The sequence below is a fragment of the Oncorhynchus nerka genome, linkage group LG14 (assembly GCF_034236695.1).
Source record: "Oncorhynchus nerka isolate Pitt River linkage group LG14, Oner_Uvic_2.0, whole genome shotgun sequence".
NCBI classification, from domain to species: Eukaryota; Metazoa; Chordata; class Actinopteri; order Salmoniformes; family Salmonidae; genus Oncorhynchus; species Oncorhynchus nerka.
Genome location: NC_088409.1, coordinates 16,719,900 through 16,743,165, shown reverse-complemented (window position 1 = coordinate 16,743,165; position 23,266 = coordinate 16,719,900). Strand labels below are relative to the sequence as shown.

At 45.0% G+C, this 23,266-nt stretch overlaps 1 protein-coding gene across 1 annotated transcript in view; it reads right to left on the bottom strand.

Annotated features, from left to right (window-relative positions):
- ptk2ab (protein tyrosine kinase 2ab) overlaps positions 1-1,101 on the bottom strand; it is a 142,654-nt gene extending 141,553 nt beyond the window's left edge. Inside the window, exon 1 of the mRNA XM_065027571.1 lies at positions 877-1,101. Coding sequence (XP_064883643.1) covers positions 877-952 — 76 coding nt within the window. The 5' untranslated portion in view covers positions 953-1,101. The remainder of the gene's footprint in view (positions 1-876) is intronic.
- Between the last annotated feature and the right edge of the window lie 22,165 nt (positions 1,102-23,266).

Below are 23,266 nucleotides of genomic sequence, written 5' to 3'. Positions count from 1 at the left end.
ACTGCTACTAGTTCTGTTTCTACTGCTACTAGTTCTGAATCTGTTTCTACTACTACTAGTTCTGCTGCTACTGCTGTGCAGTTCCTGGGCACTTCTCACTCTACCTGGCCTAGTTATTCAACAGCTATCCCCTCTCCTCACAATAACACTAATCACAGCCCTGCCCGACACTTAATCAGTTCAAGACTCATGGGAATTCACCCCTCTTCTCCGTAATATGTTCAGGGGACAGACAGACAGCAGTCCTCCTGTAAGTCAGTGCTCAGCAGTAGTCAGCGTTTCCCAGCTCCGGTTCTCCAGTACCCCCACCAGCACACATTTCTGTTGTAACCCGGGACAAACATACCTCATTCAACTCCTTTAGGGCCTGATGATTAGTTGAATCAGGTGTGCTTGTCCAGGGCTACAATAAAAATGAGGACTGGAGTTGGGAAACCCTGTGTTAGATGCTGTACTGATTACTTTCACAGCCACGGATAACTTAATATCCACCATGGCTTGGTTTGTTGTGGTGATCAGATGACAGAAGAATACCTTTGTCTCTATGGCAACCTACGGTACAGTGCTACTGTACACATTGGGGCATTGCCATTCAGCGCACCTGACGTCTTGGCATGATATAGTAGCAGAGGCAGCAATAATACCTGCATAAAGCAGGGCATGGCAAATCACAATCATGTCTAACTATAGCAGAGTTCTGGGAATTAGCATTCAGTCAGTGTAGCCTTAAATCACATTCATATTCATCACACATCCAAACACAGCCATCATCAACAGAAAGACCTCTAAAGAACACTGAGATGAACACTGGTAAAAGGCTCTACTTAGAAGCACCTAGTGTGCATAACATATCTGCTGTGTGTACACAGTACATACTTGGGAGTGGAGGGTGTTGAGCATAAACACAGGCGCCCCGGGCCCAGCATAGGGGGATGCAGCCACTCCTCTCCATGATGGCTGCAGCAGCGCCTGCCTTTCTATCCCACCACAAGACCCTGCAGCCTGAACCAGCCCCAGGCTCCCTGACCCTGTCCCCTTCCACAACCGCATAGAGGCCAGGACAGGCTGCTGCTTCTTCCTCTGCCCCTGAGGACCCCGGCACAGCCCCTCTCCGCTCCTCACAGCCCCTAACGCTGCCCCCCTCGGACCCGTTCACACAGCCCTGCCTCAGGGGAGAGAACTGTGGGGTGAGGAGGAGAAGACGTCAAGGGAGCAACTCAGTGAAATCCTCAAGAGGTTTTAATCCTAACATCCACCTTGCCTGACAGACAGGCTGTTTCCGGGTCAGAGGTGTTTGGTGTCACTCCAAGAGGGAGTGAGAGAGACACAGAAATAGAGATAGAGAGAGAGAGAGAGAGACAGAGACAGAGACAGAGAAAGAGAGAGAGAGAGAGAGAGAGACAGAGAGAGAGAGAGAGACAGAGAGAGAGACAGAGAGAGAGAGAGAGAGAGAGAGAGAGAGAGAGAGAGAGAGAGAGAGAGAGAGAGAGAGAGAGAGAGAGAGAAACAGAAGATCAATATGGGACAGGTCTGTGTTGTCAGCTCCTTATCTTCCGATTCCTCTTCAGATCCCCTCAGCGTTGGCTTCCAGCCTCTAAATAAATCCCTCTGCGTGCCTCTGCACAGCCTTGTAAATTAATCAAGCCCGGGAGGCAGCTGACTTGGAAAACAGTGTAGTAGAAGACACAGAGGAGGCAAAAAACCAAAACAATCCTTCAGTTAGTTCAGCACTACAACCGTCTGTCTACTCCGATGTGACAGCCTTGTAATCCAGGACAAGCTGCTGCTGCTGCTGCTGCTGCTGCTGCTGCTGTTAAACCCTGCTGCCGAGTCGGCTGTGTCAGGAGGGAGTGTGAGCTGGGTTTGTGTGTGACTCAGAGAGAGAGAGAGAGAGGTAGAGGTAGGGAGAAAGTGAGGGAGGCGGGAGGCAGGGTGGGAGGAAGGGAGGAGAGAGAGGGAACCTCATTTAGGGAACTACACAGCTCTTCTCCTGTTTACAAAATGGACAGCGGCTCTTACATCCAGGGTCATGACTAGCGTTCAGTTCATTAGCAAACCATATCTCTTCTTCCTCCTCCTCTTTCTCCTCGTTACAACAAGGTCTGCCCCTATGCCTCTGGCTATCAATCAAAACATGTCCCTCCCTCTCTCATTCCCTCCCTTCTTCCTCTCCTCCTCTCTCCTTTCCTCCCTTCTTCCTCTCCTCCCTCTCTCCTTTCCTCCCTTCTTCCACTCCTCCTCTCTCCTTTCCTCCCTTCTTTCTCTCCTCCTCTCTCCTTTCCTCCCTTCTTCCTCTCCTCCCTCTCTCCTTTCCTCCCTTCTTCCTCTCCTCCCTCTCTCCTTTCCTCCCTTCTTCCTCTCCTCCTCTCTCCTTTCCTCCCTTCTTCCTCTCCTCCTCTCTCATTTCATCCCTTCTTCCTCCCGACTATTACATACACAAGCATTTCTAAACCTGCTGCAAAACACAATGGTATCATCAAGCTTTGATTATTTAAATCAGCCGGGTGGGTCAAATTCATTCCATGGAGGGCCTAGCATCTCCTAGACAACCAGGTGAGGAGAGTTTCTTACTAATCAGTGATCTTCCTTAGTTCATCAATCATGTACAACGGGGGAGTGAAAACCCCCTGACACGTGGGGAATGAGTTTGACAGATGATTGACCCAGAAAGCGATAGTTTGATGTGTTTAGTCAGTCCACTCAATTGAAGCTCTGTGAACAGACAGACAGCCTGTCTTGTACCCACTGACTACCTCAACAGCTCTACAGGATGGTGCTGTTCTATAGTTCTCATAATCCAGCACAGACCTACATTATTCACTATAGAGAGAGGAGAGGGATCTGGTTGTCATTGGGTTCTTTCACAGTATAGGCCTTCTGTCTATACATCCTTTCAAAGAGGAGTATTTTTCCACATGCACCCAGTATAAATTGAATATGTATGATCAATTCCTCTCAAGGGGTGCTACATCAATTCCTCATTTTCAGCGAGCGCATTAACACACTTTAAGGCTTCATCCAAAAAGGCACCCTAGTCCCTTTATAGTACACTACTTTAGATCAGTGCCCATAGGGCTCTGGTCAAAAGTAGTGCACTATATAGGGAATTTGGGACATAGTGTGAGACCAACAAAATGTTTTAATTGCTGCAATTACCATGACAATTATTCAAGATGTCTGTAAAACTAAAGAAGAACAAATAACAATATTAATTGTGGCTGTGAATCACCCCGACATGAAAACAACAAACCCAATCAAGAGACAAATCTCACTCTACTCATTACACACATCACACACAGGCAGTTCTATGGTCCCTTTAAACATTCAGAAGTGAGTGTGTGTGTGTGTGTGTGTGTGTGTGTGTGTGTGTGTGTGTGTGTGTGTGTGTGTGTGTGTGTGTTTTGCAACATGTTTTTCTGGGCCTGTAGCTGAAACAAAGAGAGTAGATTGCACCTGCCATGAACAGCGTTCATTATGTAACCAAGCAGTGATTTATCACAGCCAGATCTAGCCTAGCTCTCCACAAACTAAAACCTTCCACTAAATCACACTGAGCCAAGCAATGCCAAGGTGCTGCAGCACTGCAAATCTGTATTTTTGGATACCGATTTGGCAGATTTTTTTTTTTACACCTTTACACCTTTATTTAATCTTTATTTTACTAGGCAAGTCAGTTAACAACACATTCTTAATTTCAATGACGGCCTAGGTGGGTTAACAGTGGGTTAACTGCTTGTTCAGGGGCAGAACAACAGATTTGTACCGTGTCAGCTCGGGGATTCAATCTTGCAACCTTACAGTTAACTAGTCCAATGCCCTAACCACCTGCCTCTCATTGCACTCCATGAGGAGACTGCCTGTTACGCGAATGCATTAAGCCAAGGTAAGTTGCTAGCTAGCATTAAACTTATCTTATAAAAAACAATCAATCAATCATAATCACTAGTTAACTACACATGGTTGATGATATTACTAGTTTATCTAGTGTGTCCTGCGTTGCATATAATCGATGCGGTGAGTATCATTGCTCCAATGTGTACCTAACCATAAACATCAATCTTCTTAAAATCAATACACACAAGTATATATTTTTAAACCTGCATATTTAGCTAAAAGAAATCCAGGTTAGCAGGCAATATTAACCAGGTGAAATTGTGTCACTTCTCTTACATTCATTGCACGCAGAGTCAGTGAATATGCAACAGAGTAGGCTGCCTAATTTGCCAGAATTGTACGTAATTATGACATTACATTGACGGTTGTGCAATGTAACAGGAATATTTAGACTTATGGAAGCCATCCGTTAGATAAAGAAAGAATAAACGTCTTGTTTTCGAGATGATAGTTGTTTTCGAGATGATATTTCTTATTTCTGTGTGTTATTATGTTATAACTAAGTCTATGATTTGATAGAGCAGTCTGACTGAGCGGTGGTAGGCACCAGCAGGCTCGTGAGCATTCATTCAAACAGCACTTTCGTGCATTTTTCCAGCAGCTCTTCGATGTGCTTCTGCACTGTTTATGACTTCAAGCCTATCAACTCCCGAGATTAGGCTGGTATAACCAATGTGAAATGGCTAGCTAGTTAGCGGGGTGCACGCTAATAGCGTTTCAAACGTCACTCACTCTGAGACTTGGAGTGGTTGTTCCCTTGCTCTGCATGGGTAACGCTGCTTCAAGGGTGGCTGTTGTCGATGTGTTCCTGGTTCGAGCCCAGGTAGGAGCGAGGAGAGGGACGGAAGCTATACTGTTACACTGGCAATACTAAAGTGCCTATAAGAACATCCAATAGTCAAAGGTTAATGAAATACAAATGGTATAGAGAGAAATAGTCCTATAATTCCTATAATAACTACAACCTAAAACTTCTTACCTGGCAATATTGAAGACTCATGTTAAAAGGAACCACCAGCTTTCATATGTTCTCATGTTCTGAGCAAGGAACTTAAACGTTAGCTTTCTTACATGGCACAAATTGCACTTTTTGCATTATTTAAACCAAATTGAACATGTTTCATTATTTATTTGAGGCTAAATTGATTTTATTGATGTATTATATTAAGTTAAAATAAGTGTTCATTCAGTATTGTTGTAAATGTCATTATTACAAACAAATAATACATTTTTAAAAATCGGCCGATTAATCGGTATTGGATTTTTTTTTGGGGTCCTCCAATAATCGGTATCGGCATTGAAAAATCCTAAGCGGTGGACCTCTAATCTAAACCCTGGTAAAAGTGTTGGTATGTACTGTATAACTAATGCCAGATGATTCATACTCTGTTTATACTGCACCTCATTCAAGAGGACGTCAGTCTGTCAGATGATACCGGCTTTTGGTGCAGTTATCCAGTCTTGGCCAGGCCACGACTCTCCAATACTGCTGACTGACTATGGATCAACACAAGCAATCAGCTGGATGTTATTTAACTGTACACAACTAACCACTTAACCTGTCTGTCCTCACAGCCAGCTCTGTCCTAACCCTGTGAGTACAGAGAGAATTTAGAGATGTTTCAGCTGATAGTCTGTCGCAACACACTCGCACAGGGAACATGGCTGCCTCCGAGCCCTAGGTATCAGGTTAGAAACCCCATTATGTCTAAAATAATGGGCTCCAGCTCCATACATACATACAGTGCCTTCAGAAAGTATTCATACCCCTTCACTTATTCAACATTTTGTTGTGTCGCAGCCTGAATTCAAAATGGATTCAATCGATTTCCTCTCACCCATCTACACACAATACTCCATAATGACAAAGTGAAAATCCTATTCACACCCTTGAGTCAATATCGACCAGATTCACCTTTGGCAGCGATTACAGCTGTGAGTTTTCCTGGGTAATCCTCTAAGAGCTTTGCACACCTGGACTGTACAATATTTACACATTACATTATTATTGTTAATATTCTTCAAGCTCTGTCAAGTTGGTTGTTGATCATCGCTGGACCAGGCTGGTCACAAGAAAGAGCCTTCGATTTGGGACATGTGAAAAGGTCCTGAGGATGTGGATATGTGCCTTTGTTGGAGCTACATAAATAAATAAATAACAATTAGAAATAACACAATGGCACAACGAACTCACAAGGCCCTGAGCCAGAGCACACTGCTTAGACCCCTGCGCCACGGCAGTTCACAACGAACTCACAAGGCCCTGAGCCAGAGCACACTGCTTAGACCCCTGCGCCACGGCAGTTCACAACGAACTCACAAGGCCATGAGCCAGAGCACACTGCTTAGACCCCTGCGCCACGGCAGTTCACAACGAACTCACAAGGCTCTGAGCCAGAGCACACTGCTTAGACCCCTGCGCCACGGCAGTTCACAACGAACTCACAAGGCCCTGAGCCAGAGCACACTGCTTAGACCCCTGCACCACGGCAGTTCACAACGAACTCACAAGGCCCTGAGCCAGAGCACACTGCTTAGACCCCTGCGCCACGGCAGTTCACAACGAACTCACAAGGATCTGAGCCAGAGCACACTGCTTAGACCCCTGCGCCACGGCAGTTCACAACGAACTCACAAGGCCCTGAGCCAGAGCACACTGCTTAGACCCCTGCACCACGGCAGTTCACAACGAACTCACAAGGCCCTGAGCCAGAGCACACTGCTTAGACCCCTGCGCCACGGCAGTTCACAATGAACTCACAAGGATCTGAGCCAGAGCACACTGCTTAGACCCCTGCGCCACGGCAGTTCACAACGAACTCACAAGGCCCTGAGCCAGAGCACACTGCTTAGACCCCTGCGCCACGGCAGTTCACAACGAACTCACAAGGCCCTGAGCCAGAGCACACTGCTTAGACCCCTGCGCCACGGCAGTTCACAACGAACTCACAAGGCTCTGAGCCAGAGCACACTGCTTAGACCCCTGCACCACGGCAGTTCACAACGAACTCACAAGGCCCTGAGCCAGAGCACACTGCTTAGACCCCTGCACCACGGCAGTTCACAACGAACTCACAAGGCCCTGAGCCAGAGCACACTGCTTAGACCCCTGCGCCACGGCAGTTCACAATGAACTCACAAGGATCTGAGCCAGAGCACACTGCTTAGACCCCTGCGCCACGGCAGTTCACAACGAACTCACAAGGCCCTGAGCCAGAGCACACTGCTTAGACCCCTGCACCACAGCAGTTCACAACGAACTCACAAGGCCCTGAGCCAGAGCACACTGCTTAGACCCCTGCACCACGGCAGTTCACAACGAACTCACAAGGCCCTGAGCCAGAGCACACTGCTTAGACCCCTGCGCCACGGCAGTTCACAACGAACTCACAAGGCTCTGAGCCAGAGCACACTGCTTAGACCCCTGCGCCACGGCAGTTCACAACGAACTCACAAGCAGGGAGAGTACTTGATGATACTGAATGAAAAAGGCACATTTACCCTTTGAGTTGTTTCTGTTTAAACCCTGTAAACACGCGAAAATAACTCTGTAACAACACAGAATTAACCCTGTAAACACACAGAATTACCCTGTAAACACACAGAATTACCCTGTAAACACACATAATTAACCCTGTAAACACACAGAATTAACCCTGTAAACACACAGAATTAACCCTGTAAACACACATAATTACCCTGTAAACACACAGAATTACCCTGTAAACACACATAATTAACCCTGTAAACACACAGAATTAACCCTGTAAACACACAGAATTAACCCTGTAAACACACAGAATTACCCTGTAAACACACAGAATTACCCTGTAAACACACAGAATTACCCTGTAAACACACAGAATTACTCTGTAAACACACAGAACGAATGGGTCAAAAATTTACGTTCATCCAATTACGGCAATTCCGAAGTGAAACTATGAGAACAGGCTGTGCTAGCCAGCCATGTTGAGGTCTTGCCATAGATTTTCAAGCCGATTTAAGTCAAAACTGTAAGTCTGGGGAGAAATTAAATAGCTATCAAACTGGAAGAGATTTTCATTCCTTCATTCCTTTGCAGAGATGTTTACTGCAACTAATACTGATATTTTCCAATAGATCATTTTCTCCAGTACATGTTGTTCAAACAATTAAATATTGATGAAGAATCAGAGAGAAATGCTGATTGCAGGAGATTGCAGGAGATGAAGACAGCCCCATCATGCCTTTAGCTTCAGCCATGGGCCCCCTCCAGGAAGCTAACAGAGTCACATAGCTGTATGTACTGTATAGGGAACAACATGTAGAATAGCTGTATGTACTGTATAGGGAACAACATGTAGAATAGCTGTATGTACTGTATAGGGAACAACATGTAGAATAGCTGTATGTACTGTATAGGGAACAACATGTAGAATAGCTGTATGTATTGTATAGGGAACAACATGTAGAATAGCTGTATGTACTGTATAGGGAACAACATGTAGAATAGCTGTATGTACTGTATAGGGAACAACATGTGGAATAGCTGTATGTACTGTATAGGGAACAACATGTAGAATAGCTGTATGTACTGTATAGGGAACAACATGTAGAATAGCTGTATGTACTGTATAGGGAACAACATGTGGAATAGCTGTATAGGGAACAACATGTGGAATAGCTGTATAGGGAACAACATGTAGAATAGCTGTATGTACTGTATAGGGAACAACATGTAGAATAGCTGTATGTACTGTATAGGGAACAACATGTAGAATATAGTATAGGGAAGAATAGCTGTATGTACTGTATAGGGAACAACATGTAGAATAGCTGTATGTATTGTATAGGGAACAACATGTAGAATAGCTGTATGTACTGTATAGGGAACAACATGTAGAATAGCTGTATGTATTGTATAGGGAACAACATGTAGAATAGCTGTATGTACTGTATAGGGAACAACATGTAGAATATCTGGCTGTATAGGGAACAACATGTAGCAATAGGTGCAGTTTGTATAGGGAACAACATGCACTTCACACATAGCAGAAACCATGCACTTATAGGGAACACATAGAATAGCTTTAAATGACAGAATCTTTACTAGGGAACAACACATAGCACTAATAACTTTAAATACAGAATCTTTACTGCCAGGGTAAAATGCACATATCACTAATAACTTTAAATGACAGAATCTTTACTGCAGTAAAATTAGCACTAATCCAGAATCTTTACTGCCAGGGTAAAATAACTACACTAATAACTTTAAATGACAGAATCTTCAACCAGGGTAACTTACACATAGCACTAATAACTTTAAATGACAGAATCTTTACTGCCAGGGTAAAATACACATAGCACTAATAACTTTAAATGACAGAATCTTTACTGCCAGGGTAAAACTTTAAACACATAGCAGGGTAAAATAACTTTAAATGACAGAATCTTTACTGCCAGGGTAAAATACACATAGCACTAATAACTTTAAATGACAGAATCTTTACTGCCAGGGTAAAATACACATATCACTAATAACTTTAAATGACAGAATCTTTACTGCCAGGGTAAAATACACATAGCACTAATAACTTTAAATGACAGAATCTTTACTGCCAGGGTAAAATACACATAGCACTAATAACTTTAAATGACAGAATCTTTACTGCCAGGGTAAAATACACATAGCACTAATAACTTTAAATGACAGAATCTTTACTGCCAGGGCAAAATCCCCCGGTACATACCAGCGTAGTATGATGATATCCTGGAAATATCTGCAAGGGAAACAGAGAGAGAGAGAAGTATGTTAGGATGGCATTACTCAGGGTATTTACATGAGCTGACTGTGGAGGCCAGCCAGAAGCCAGTAGCCAGCAGCACCTGTGCAGATACAGCCCCCTAGAGGTCATCTTTTCAGCACAGCCCAGAGGCTGTTAGACTGCACTGCCAAAGGCACTGGGGTCTTGGCCTGCTTGCACAGAACCTTTGTGGTTTCAGGTGATGTAACGGTGACTGTCATCTCAAGTGGTAACATTATACATTGATGGTACTGGACATTTCTTAAAGGCCAGCATGATGGTAGCAGGCTGGTGACTCATGAATTGATTTGGAGAGATGGTGGTGAAAGTGGTAGAAAGGAAGAAAGAAAGAGGATTAATCCTGGATGGAACGCACCCAATCTTGACACAGGGAGGAGGATGTGCTTCTGTTTCTGATGACTTTACAATTGATTAGTCCTAATTTAATAAGCATTAAGCAGTCTGGGCTATTTTGTCCACACACAGAGTTTTTGATTCAGCACAGTGCTCCCTGTCTGCCTGTCTGCAGTCAGTCACCACCTAACCTTGTCCTCCAGTGGAGATCACGCCTACATCCCAAATGACAACATATTCCCTACATAGTGCACTACTTCTCACCAGAGCCCAATGGGCCCAAGTCAAATGTAGAGCACTAAAAAGGGGAATATGGTGGTCTTTGGCACTCAGATGACATCCTCCTGCGGTCATTAAAGTCCGAGGCACGTTCAGACGGACAGCAGATGATGGCAGGACTTTGATAAGATCCTAAAGATCCTAGATACTAGAGGTCGACCAATTAATCGGAATGGCCGATTAATTACGTCCGATTTCAAGTTTTCATAACAATTGGAAATCTGTATTTTTGGACTGTATTTTTTTTTACACCTTTATTTAATCTTTATTTAACTAGGCAAGTCAGTTAAGAACACATTCTTTTATTTTCAATGATGGCCTAGGATCAGTGGGTTAACTGCCTCGTTCAGGGGCAGAACAACAGATTTTCACCTTGTCAGCTCGGGGGAACCATTCTTGCAACCTTACAGTTAACTAGTCCAACGCAATAACGGCCTGCCTCTCTCTCGTTGCACTCCACAAGGAGACTGCCTGTTACACGAATGCAGTAAGGCAAGGTAAGTTGCTAGCTAGTTAAACTTATCTTATAAAAAACTATCAATCAATCATAATCACTAGTTAACTACACATGGTTGATGATATTACTAGATATTATCTAGCGTGTCCTGCGTTGCATATAATCTGACTGAGCATACAAGCATACAAGCATCTAAGTATCTGACTGAGCGGTGGTAGGCAGAAGCAGGCGCGTAAACATTCATTCAAACAGCACTTTCGGGCGTTTTGCCAGCAGCTCTTCGTTGTGCGTCAAGCATTGCGCTGTTTATGACTTCAAGCCTATCAACTCCCGAGATGAGGCTGGTGTAACCGAAGTGAAATGGCTAGCTAGTTAGCGTGCACTAATAGCGTTTCAAGCGTCACTCGCTCTGAGCCTTGGAGTGGTTGTTTCCCTTGCTTTGCATGGGTAACGCTGCTTCAAGGGTGGCTGTTGTCGATGTGTTCCTGGTTCGAGCCCAGGGAGGAGCGAGGAGTGGGACGGAAGCTATACTGTTACACTGGCCATAGTAAAGTGCCTATAAGAACATCCAATAGTCAAAGGTTAATGAAATGCAAATGGTATAGAGAGAAATAGTCCTATAATTCCTATAATAACTACAACCTAAAACTTCTTACCTGGGAATATTGAACTCATGTTAAAAGGAACCAACCACTTTCATATGTTCCCATGTTCCGAGCAAGGAACTTAAACGTTATATTTTTTACATAGCACATATTGCACTTTTACTTTCTTCTCCAACACTTTGTTTTTGCATTATTTAAACCAAATTCAACATGTTTCATTATTTATTTGAGGCAAAATTGATTTTATTGATGTATTAAGTTAAAATAAGTGTTCATTCAGTATTGTTGTAATTGTCATTATTACAAATAAATATATATTTTTAAATCGGCCGATTAATTGGTATGGGCTTTTTTGGTCCTCCGATGATCGGTATCGGCATTGAAATCGGTCGATCGGTCGACCTCTACTAGATACCACATCAGAATTTCACTGGCTTATTAGGGTGGGATACTGAAGGGCTGGCTACATTATTAGACAGATGAAAAGACAGACAGATAGAGACAGACAGACAGCACAGGAGGTTGGTGGCACCTTAATTGGGGAGGACAGGCTCGTGGTAATGGCTGGAGAGGAGAGGAATGAGTGGAATGGTATCAAATACATCAAACATATGGATGTGTTTGATGCCATTCCATTTACTCCGTTCTGGCCATTATTACGAGCTGTCCTCCCATCAGCAGCCTCCACTGACCGACTGGCAGACAGACAGACAGGCAGACAGAGGTCCTGCTATCAGTGAGGAGCCAGGAGCAGCTAAGCTCATCAGTTAATCATAATGCTCACTATTCCTGACTAAACCTGTCTCAGCAGAAAGCACAGAGGAGGAGATGATATAGAGATGATCTGAGAAAACAGCAGTGAATGAATAAGGGATTCATGATGTAAGACTTCAAATGGAAATAAGTCAATTCAGTTGTTTTTGAAAATGTTTTCATGTTTAGCGCCAGGGCTTCAAATGACATGGACGTAGTCATGACCTAGGAAACTAAGCCAGAAACTGAGAGAAGTGAGCAATTATATGGTACAGTGATTGTATATTCCCCCTCACTGATCAAAATAAATGGTTCTATCAATTCCTCTTGTAATATGGATGTGACTATGAAAGGCCACTGTTTTGTTTGCATTAGAGAATGAATGGTCAATAAAGGTTTTCTTTAGACGTGTTCATATGAATATGACGGTGGCTAGTCAACAGAGGCTCTGTCCCAAATGACACCCTATTCCCTACATAGTGCACTACTTTTTGCTGGGGAGAAGAAGAAAAAAATCGATAGTCACATATCGGGATATTATTTTTGACAATATATCATAACGTATCATTTGGACAATATCGTAATATTTATTTTTTCGCTGGATGGCTGTACCTGCACCATAATCCAGTATTTTTCCTTCCTTCCTTCCTTCCTTCCTTCTTTTTAAAAATCTTTATTTAACTAGGCAAGTCAGTTAAGAACAAATTCTTATCTACAATGACGGCCTACCAAGGAACAGTGGGTTAACTGCCTTGTTCAGGGGAAGAACGACAGATTTTTACCTTGTCAGCTCGGGGATTCGATCCAGCAACCTTTCATAGCTTGTTCTCAATCTTATTTTTAAATAGGAAGCCTTATCGGCTTTCAGCAGTTTTATTTCCTTGTTTTGTCATGGCTCTATCTTTTCCCACTGTAGCAGACATATGGTTAGCTTGTAAACTAACATCCCACACACTGGAGGCTTGCAGGCGCTGCAGCATTTCCTTCAGCAGACAGACTACCCTTGCTCCATCCAATGATTGCATTTTACAATTTACTGAACTGGTATTATTCAATAACTACTTTGTCTTTGAGTCAGACGTTTTCCTTCAAATTCAGAGGGGAAGCCATGGCCTCCCCCTTTTTCCCCAACTATGCAAACCTGTATGTGGGACAATTTGAGGAAGCACTCCTTTACAAAACAGAGACCCACCCCCAACTTTCTAAAATCCTCCTATGGAAGAGATACACAGATGATGTTTTTGTGCTCTGGGAAGGAAGTCAGCAGGAACTAAATTAATTCCAAACTTTACTAAACGAGAGCTCTGAATACCTCAAATTCACCATGCAGACTGCTGAGAGAAAAATAATAAACTTATGGATCATCAAAGAGAATGATGCATTACACACAGACTTAAACACAAAGCCCACACACCGCAATACCCTGCTACGTTGATAGTATGCATCCCCTTCCCCTCAAGAATGGTCTACTATATAGCCAGCTGTGTGGGTAAATGAATCTGTGGCCACCAGACAGATTTTGACAGCAAAGCTCAAATAAAAATGACAGAAATTCAAAATGCGAGGCTACAAGGACAAAACTCTTGATGCTGCAATGATGAAAATATCTCAAAAACCAAGAGGTTCTTTTAGGTGGTTGTGGAATTTAATGGCTCTTTTCTGGATTTTGATAATTAGGCCTAATTCGGCCTAATTCTGCTCTGCATGCATTATTTGGTGTTTTACGTTGTACACGGAGGATATTTTTGCAGAATTCTATATGCAGAGTCTCAATTTGGTGTTTGTCCCATTTTGTGAATTCTTGGTTGATGAGCGGACCCCAGACCTCACAACCAAAAAGGGCAATGGGTTCTATAACTGAATCAAATATTTTTTGCCAGATCCTAATTGGTCTGTCGAATTTTATGTTCCTTTTGATGGCATAGATCGTTCACAGCTTTGTGGAAGTTACCTGTGGAGCTGACGTTCAGGCTGAGGGGTCTATAGTTGTGTGTGCTCTAGGGCAGGTATTCCCAAACCCCAGGGGTCCTCGCAATGCCGTCGGGGGTATGCCAAATAAAAATGTGATTCACATTTATTTATTTTTGATTCACATTCTATTATTTTTATTTCTTCACATTTCCAAACAGTACATTAATATTTTCCAACGGGGATATACATCTGGGTGAGGTTTTTCTCTCGCCTGAGTAACCTGGTTTCACTGCCAATAATAAAATTAAACCATCTAGTGTTCAGCGAAATAACAACACAATGTCAAATACAGGTAGCCTTGTCAAATAATTAACATGCAATCACATGAACCGTTACTCTCTCATGGGGATTCCACTAACGGTACGTATGTAGCCAAACATGGCTGCTGCTCATGTTGGTATCTGTACTGATGGCGCAAAAGCCATGACAGGGAGACATAGTGGAGTGGTAATGCGTGTAAGCAGTTGCTCCCAACGCCACCTGGGCACACTGCAGCATCCACGAGAGGCTCTTGCTACCAAGGGAATGCCTGACAGCTTGAAAGACGTTTTGGACACTACAGTGAAAATGGTTCACTTTGTTAAAGAAAGGCCCCTGAACTCTCGTTTATTTTCTGCAGTATGCATTGATATGGACAGTGACCATTAGAGGTCGACCGATTATGATTTTTCAACGCCAATACCGATACCGATTATTGGAGGACCAAAAAAATTAGATACCAATTAATCAGCTGATTTTTTTGGTTTTATTTGTAATAATGACAATTACAACAAACCTGAATGAACACTTATTTTAACTTATAATAATACATATAATATATAATACATCAATAAAATAAATTTAGCCTCAAATAAATAATGAAACATGTTCAATTTGGTTCAAATAATGCAAAAACAAAGTGTTGGAGAAGAAAGTAAAAGTGCAATATGTGCCATGTATGAAAGCTAACGTTTAAGTTCCTTGCTCAGAACATGAGAACATATGAAAGCTGGTGGTTCCTTTTAACATGAGTCTTCAATATTGCCAGGTAAGAAGTTTTAGGTTGTAGTTATTATAGGAATTATAGGACTATTTCTCTCTATACCATTTGTATTTCATTAACCTTTGACTATTGGATGTTCTTATAGGCACTTTAGTATTGCCAGTGTAACAGTATTGCTCCTACCTGGGCTCGAACCAGGAACCCTCGAAGCAGCGTTACCCATTGCGCCACAAAAGCCGCAGCCCTTGCAGAGCAAGGGGAACAACTACTCCAAGTCTCAGAGGGAGTGACGTTTGAAACGCTATTAGCGCGCACCCCGCTAACTAGCTAGCCATTTCACATCGTTACACCAGCCTAATCTCGGGAGTTGATAGGCTTGAAGTCATAAACAGCAGAGCTGCTGGCAAAACACAAGAAAGTGCTGTTTGAATGAATGATTACGAGCCTGCTGCTGCCTACCATCGCTCATTCAGACTGCTCTATCAAATCATAGACGTAGTTATAACATAATAACACACAGAAATGCGAGCCTTGGGTCATGAATATGGTCGAATCCGGAAACTATCATCTCGAAAACAAGACGTTTATTCTTTCAGTGAAATATGGAACCGTTCTGTAGTGGCAACCCTAAGTCTAAATGTTGCTGTTACATTGCACAACCTTCAATGTTATGTCATAATTAAGTAAAATGTTGGCAAATTAGGAGGCCCAAACTTTTGCATATACACTGACTCTGCGTGCAATGAACGCAAGAGAAGTGACACAATTTCACCTGGTTAATATTGCCTGCTAACCTGGATTTCTTTTAGCTAAATATGCAGGTTTAAAAATATATACTTCTGTGTATTGATTTTAAGAAAGGCATTGATGTTTATGGTTAGGTACACATTGGAGCAATGATACTCACCGCATCGATTATATGCAACGCAAGACACACTAGATAAACTAGTAATATCATCAACCACGTGCAGTTAACTAGTGATTATGATTGATTGATTGATTGTTTTTTATAAGATAAATTCAATGCTAGCTAGCAACTTACCTTGGCTTACAGCATTCGTGTAACAGGCAGTCTCCTCGTGGAGTGCAATGAGAGGCGGGTGGTTAGAGCGTTGGACTAGTTAACTGTAAGGTTGCAAGATTGATTCCCCGAGCTGACATGGTACTAATCTGTGGTTCTGCCCCTGAACAGGCAGTTAACCCACCGGCCGTCATTGAAAATAAGGTGTAAAAAAAAAAATCGGTGTCCAAAAATACCAATTTCCGATTGTTATGAAAACGGCCTTAATTAATCGTCCATTCCGATTTATCGGTCAACCTCTAGTGACCATGTAACGCTTTTACAACATACAGAAGTGTGCTGGTTATCAAGGGGCAAAGTATTGACAAGTTTTTTTAAAATTGAGAGACGAGCTTAAAGTTTTCTTTACTGACATAGTTTTCACTTGTCTGACCACTTGCATGATGATGAGTTTCTCAAAACACTGGCCTATCTGGGGGATGTTTTTTCTAGGCTAAATGATCTGAATCTAGGATTACAGGGACTCTCCTGAAGCTATGATGAAGAAGTTGGAGCTCTTCTCTGTCTGCATTAACAAGGACAACACACAGGTCTTTCCATCATTGTATGATTTATTCTGTGCAAATTAACTCAAGCTACAGACAATGTCAAATGTGATATAGGGAAGCACCAGATTGAGTTGGGTGTGCAATTACGCAGGTACTTTCCCGAAACGGATGATACAAACCACTGGATTCGTTATCCCTTTCATGCCCTGCCTCCAGTCCACTTACCATATCTGAACAAGAGAGCCTCATCGAAATTGCAACAAGCAGTTCTGTGAAAATGAATTTAATCAGAAGCCACTGCCAGATTTCTGGATTGGGCTGCACTCAGAGTATCCTGAATATCCAAATCACACTGTTAAGACACCGATGCCCTTTGCAACCACGTACCTATGTGAGAGTGGATTCTCGGCCCTCACTAGCATGAAAACTAAATACAGGCACAGACTGTGTGTGGAAAATGATTGAAGACTGAGACTCTCTCCAATACAACCCAACATTGCAGAGTTAAAGTGCATCCTTTCAAGCACACCTTTCTCATTAACCTGTGGTGAGTTATTCACAATTTTGAAGAACAAATAAGGTTTTATATGTAAGATGGTTAAATAAAGAGCAAAATAATTGATGATGATGATTATCAATTATTTGTGCCCTGGTCTCATAGGATAAAGTAATCCTTTCTCCCTCCCCCCTTAAAAGACCTAGATGCACTATTGTAAAGTGGCTGTTCCACTGATGTCATAAGTGTTGTGCTCTGGATAAGACAAAAACTTATTTGTGCCCTGGTCCCATAAGAGCTCTTTGTCACTTCCCACGAGCCGGGTTGTGACAAAAACTCACACTCATTCTTATGTTTAATAAATGTATCGTATAGTTTGTGTGTGGCAGGCTTACAATGGTGGCAAAAAAACATAATTTGAGAGTGTGCTGACCCTGGTGCTAGAGGGGGTACAGCTGACCCTGGTGCTAGAGGGGGTACAGCTGGAGGTTGAATGTTTGAAGGGGTACGGGACAATAAAACGTTTGGGAACCACTGCTCAAGGGCAACGGTGTCTATATGGAATTTGTATTTGTGGTCCTGGGAACTGGACCTTTTCTCTCTCATCACCCCTCAAGCTGCCTGCAGGATGGTGTTAAAGTGAATGGTGTAGAGAGGAGGGAACGAACGGGTCAGACTCCAAACACAGCACCCTAGTGTGTGTGTGTGTGTGTGTGTGTGGAAGACAAACACAGCACCCTAGTGTGTGTGTGTGTGTGTGTGTGTGGAAGACAAACACAGCACCCTAGTGTGTGTGTATGTGTGTGTGTGGAAGACAAACACAGCACCCTAGTGTGTGTGTGTGTGTGTGTGTGTGTGGAAGACAAACACAGCACCCTAGTGTGTGTGTGGAAGACAAACACAGCACCCTAGTGTGTGTGTGTGTGTGTGGAAGACAAACACAGCACCCTAGTGTGTGTGTGTGTGTGGAAGACAAACACAGCACCCTAGTGTGTGTGTGTGTGTGTGTGTGGAAGACAAACACAGCACCCTAGTGTGTGTGTGTGTGTGTGTGTGTGTGTGTGGAAGACAAACACAGCACCCTAGTGTGTGTGTGTGTGTGTGTGAAGACAAACACAGCCTTTTAAATGGAGGGAGTCAACTGTCATTACTGACCGACTACAACACTCCTCCTGATTCCCCTAGAGCAGATCTGGCTGACTGACTACAACACTCCTCCTGATTCCCCTAGAGCAGATCTGGCTGACTGACTACAACACTCCTCCTGATTCCCCTAGAGCAGATCTGGCTGACTGACTACAACACTCCTCCTGATTCCCCTAGAGCAGACCTGGCTGACTGACTACAACACTCCTCCTGATTCCCCTAGAGCAGACCTGGCTGACTGACTACAACACTCCTCCTGATTCCCCTAGAGCAGATCTGGCTGACTGACTACAACACTCCTCCTGATTCCCCTAGAGCAGACTGGATTGATGCACTGCAGCAGATCTGGCTGACTACAACACTCCTCCTGATTCCCCTAGAGCAGACCTGGCTGACTGACTACAACACTCCTCCTGATTCCCCTAGAGCAGACCTGGCTGACTGACTACAACACTCCTCCTGATTCCCCTAGAGCAGACTGACTGACTACAACACTATTGATAGAGCAGACTACTGCAGCAGACCTGGCTGACTGACTACAACACTCCTCCTGATTCCCCCCTAGAGCAGACCTGGCTGACTGACTACAACACTCCTCCATGATTCCCCTAGAGCAGACCTGGCTGACTGACTACAACACTCCTCCTGATTCCCCTAGAGCAGACCTGGCTGACTGACTACAACACTACTCCTGATTCCCCTAGAGCAGACTGGATTGATGTACTGCAGCAGACCTGGCTGACTGACTACAACTACTCCTGATTCCCCTAGAGCAGACTGGATTGATGTACTGCAGCAGACCTGGCTGACTGACTACAACACTCCTCCTGATTCCCCTAGAGCAGACCTGGCTGACTGACTACAACACTCCTCCTGATTCCCCTAGAGCAGACCTGGCTGACTGACTACAACACTACTCCTGATTCCCCTAGAGCAGACCTGGCTGACTGACTACAACACTCCTCCTGATTCCCCTAGAGCAGACTGGATTGACTGACTACAACTCCTCCTGATTCCCCAGAGCAGACCTGGCTGACTGATTCCCCTAGAGCAGACAACACTCCTCCTGATTCCCCTAGAGCAGACCTGGCTGACTGACTACAACACTCCTCCTGATTCCCCTAGAGCAGACCTGGCTGACTGACTACAACACTCCTCCTGATTCCCCTAGAGCAGACTGGATTGATGTACTGCAGCAGACCTGGCTGACTGACTACAACACTCCTCCTGATTCCCCTAGAGCAGACCTGGCTGACTGACTACAACACTCCTCCTGATTCCCCTAGAGCAGACCTGGCTGACTGACTACAACACTCCTCCTGATTCCCCTAGAGCAGACCTGGCTGACTGACTACAACACTCCTCCTGATTCCCCTAGAGCAGACCTGGCTGACTGACTACAACACTCCTCCTGATTCCCCTGAGAGCAGACCTGGCTGACTGACTACAACACTCCTCCTGATTCCCCTAGAGCAGACCTGGCTGACTGACTACAACACTCCTCCTGATTCTCCTAGAGCAGACCTGGCTGACTGACTACAACACTCCTCCTGATTCCCCTAGAGCAGACTGGATTGATGCACTGCAACAGATCTGGCTTGTTTGATTGATCTGGGTGATTGTTCAGTGGTGATGTGTACTGGACTTACTGAGACAGCAGCTTGCAAAACAGATGACTGTATGTGTGGCTGTGTGTATGTGGATAGTCCTATAGGACATTACATGGCCTACGTCTGACTCAGCACAATGCTAGGGCTCTGTCACACCATTCATTTACTCACCTAGACAACACTGATCCTCCCAAGGAGAGGCACAGGGGAGGGGATGGTCACCAATCACAGTCTGACTCAGCACAATGCTAGGGCTCTGTCACACCATTCATTTACACACCTGAGACTACAACACTGATCCTCCCAAGGAGAGGCACAGGGGAGGGGATGGTCACCAATCACAATCTGACTCAGCACAATGCTGGCTCTGTTACCATTGGCAACATTGTCCCACACCAATCACAGTCTGACTCAGCACAATGCAGGGCTCTGTCACACCATTCATTTACTCACCTAGACAACACTGATCCTCCCAAGGAGAGGCACAGGGGAGGGATGGTCACCAATCACAGTCTGACTCAGCACAATGCTAGGGCTCTGTCACACCATTCATTTACTCACCTAGACAACACTGATCCTCCCAAGGAGAGGCACAGGGGAGGGGATGGTCACCAATCACAGTCTGACTCAGCACAATGCTAGGGCTCTGTCACACCATTCATTTACTCACCTAGACAACACTGATCCTCCCAAGGAGAGGCACAGGGGAGGGGATGGTCACCAATCACAGTCTGACTCAGCACAATGCTAGGGCTCTGTCACACCATTCATTTACTCACCTAGACAACACTGATCCTCCCAAGGAGAGGCACAGGGGAGGGGATGGTCACCAATCACAGTCTGACTCAGCACAATGCTAGGGCTCTGTCACACCATTCATTTACTCACCTAGACAACACTGATCCTCCCAAGGAGAGGCACAGGGGAGGGGATGGTCACCAATCACAGTCTGACTCAGCACAATGCTAGGGCTCTGTCACACCATTCATTTACTCACCTAGACAACACTGATCCTCCCAAGGAGAGGCACAGGGGAGGGGATGGTCACCAATCACAGTCTGACTCAGCACAATGCTAGGGCTCTGTCACACCATTCATTTACACACCTAGACAACACTGATCCTCCCAAGGAGAGGCACAGGGGAGGGGATGGTCACCAATCACAGTCTGACTCAGCACAGTCTGACTCAGCACAATGCTAGGGCTCTGTCACACCATTCATTTACTCACCTAGACAACACTGATCCTCCCAAGGAGAGGCACAGGGGAGGGGATGGTCACCAATCACAGTCTGACTCAGCACAATGCTAGGGCTCTGTCACACCATTCATTTACTCACCTAGACAACACTGATCCTCCCAAGGAGAGGCACAGGGGGGGATGGTCACCAATCACAGTCTGACTCAGCACAATGCTAGGGCTCTGTCACACCATTCATTTACACACCTAGACAACACTGATCCTCCCAAGGAGAGGCACAGGGGAGGGGATGGGTCTGACTCAGGTCACCAATCACAGTCTGACTCAGCACAATGCTAGGGCTCTGTCACACCATTCATTTACACACCTAGACAACACTGATCCTCCCAAGGAGAGGCACAGGGGAGGGGATGGTCACCAATCACAGTCTGACTCAGCACAATGCTAGGCTCTGTCACACCATTCATTTACACACCTAGACAACACTGATCCTCCCAAGGAGAGGCACAGGGGAGGGGATGGTCACCAATCACAGTCTGACTCAGCACAATGCTAGGGCTCTGTCACACCATTCATTTACACACCTAGACAACACTGATCCTCCCAAGGAGAGGCACAGGGGAGGGGATGGTCACCAATCACAGTCTGACTCAGCACAATGCTAGGGCTCTGTCACACCATTCATTTACTCACCTAGACAACACTGATCCTCCCAAGGAGAGGCACAGGGGAGGGGATGGTCACCAATCACAGTCTGACTCAGCACAATGCTAGGGCTCTGTCACACCATTCATTTACACACCTAGACAACACTGATCCTCCCAAGGAGAGGCACAGGGGAGGGGATGGTCACCAATCACAATCTGACTCAGCACAATGCTAGGGCTCTGTCACACCATTCATTTACTCACCTAGACAACACTGATCCTCCCAAGGAGAGGCACAGGGGAGGGGATGGTCACCAATCACAATCTGACTCAGCACAATGCTAGGGCTCTGTCACACCATTCATTTACACACCTAGACAACACTGATCCTCCCAAGGAGAGGCACAGGGGAGGGGATGGTCACCAATCACAGTCTGACTCAGCACAATGCTAGGGCTCTGTCACACCATTCATTTACACACCTAGACAACACTGATCCTCCCAAGGAGAGGCACAGGGGAGGGGATGGTCACCAATCACAGTCTGACTCAGCACAATGCTAGGGCTCTGTCACACCATTCATTTACTCACCTAGACAACACTGATCCTCCCAAGGAGAGGCACAGGGGAGGGGATGGTCACCAATCACAGTCTGACTCAGCACAATGCTAGGGCTCTGTCACACCATTCATTTACACACCTAGACAACACTGATCCTCCCAAGGAGAGGCACAGGGGAGGGGATGGTCACCAATCACAATCTGACTCAGCACAATGCTAGGGCTCTGTCACACCATTCATTTACTCACCTAGACAACACTGATCCTCCCAAGGAGAGGCACAGGGGAGGGATGGTCACCAATCACAGTCTGACTCAGCACAATGCTAGGGCTCTGTCACACCATTCATTTACTCACCTAGACAACACTGATCCTCCCAAGGAGAGGCACAGGGGAGGGGATGGTCACCAATCACAGTCTGACTCAGCACAATGCTAGGGCTCTGTCACACCATTCATTTACTCACCTAGACAACACTGATCCTCCCAAGGAGAGGCACAGGGGAGGGGATGGTCACCAATCACAGTCTGACTCAGCACAATGCTAGGGCTCTGTCACACCATTCATTTACTCACCTAGACAACACTGATCCTCCCAAGGAGAGGCACAGGGGAGGGATGGTCACCAATCACAGTCTGACTCAGCACAATGCTAGGGCTCTGTCACACCATTCATTTACACACCTAGACAACACTGATCCTCCCAAGGAGAGGCACAGGGGAGGGGATGGTCACCAATCACAGTCTGACTCAGCACAATGCTAGGGCTCTGTCACACCATTCATTTACACACCTAGACAACACTGATCCTCCCAAGGAGAGGCACAGGGGAGGGGATGGTCACCAATCACAGTCTGACTCAGCACAATGCTAGGGCTCTGTCACACCATTCATTTACTCACCTAGACAACACTGATCCTCCCAAGGAGAGGCACAGGGGAGGGGATGGTCACCAATC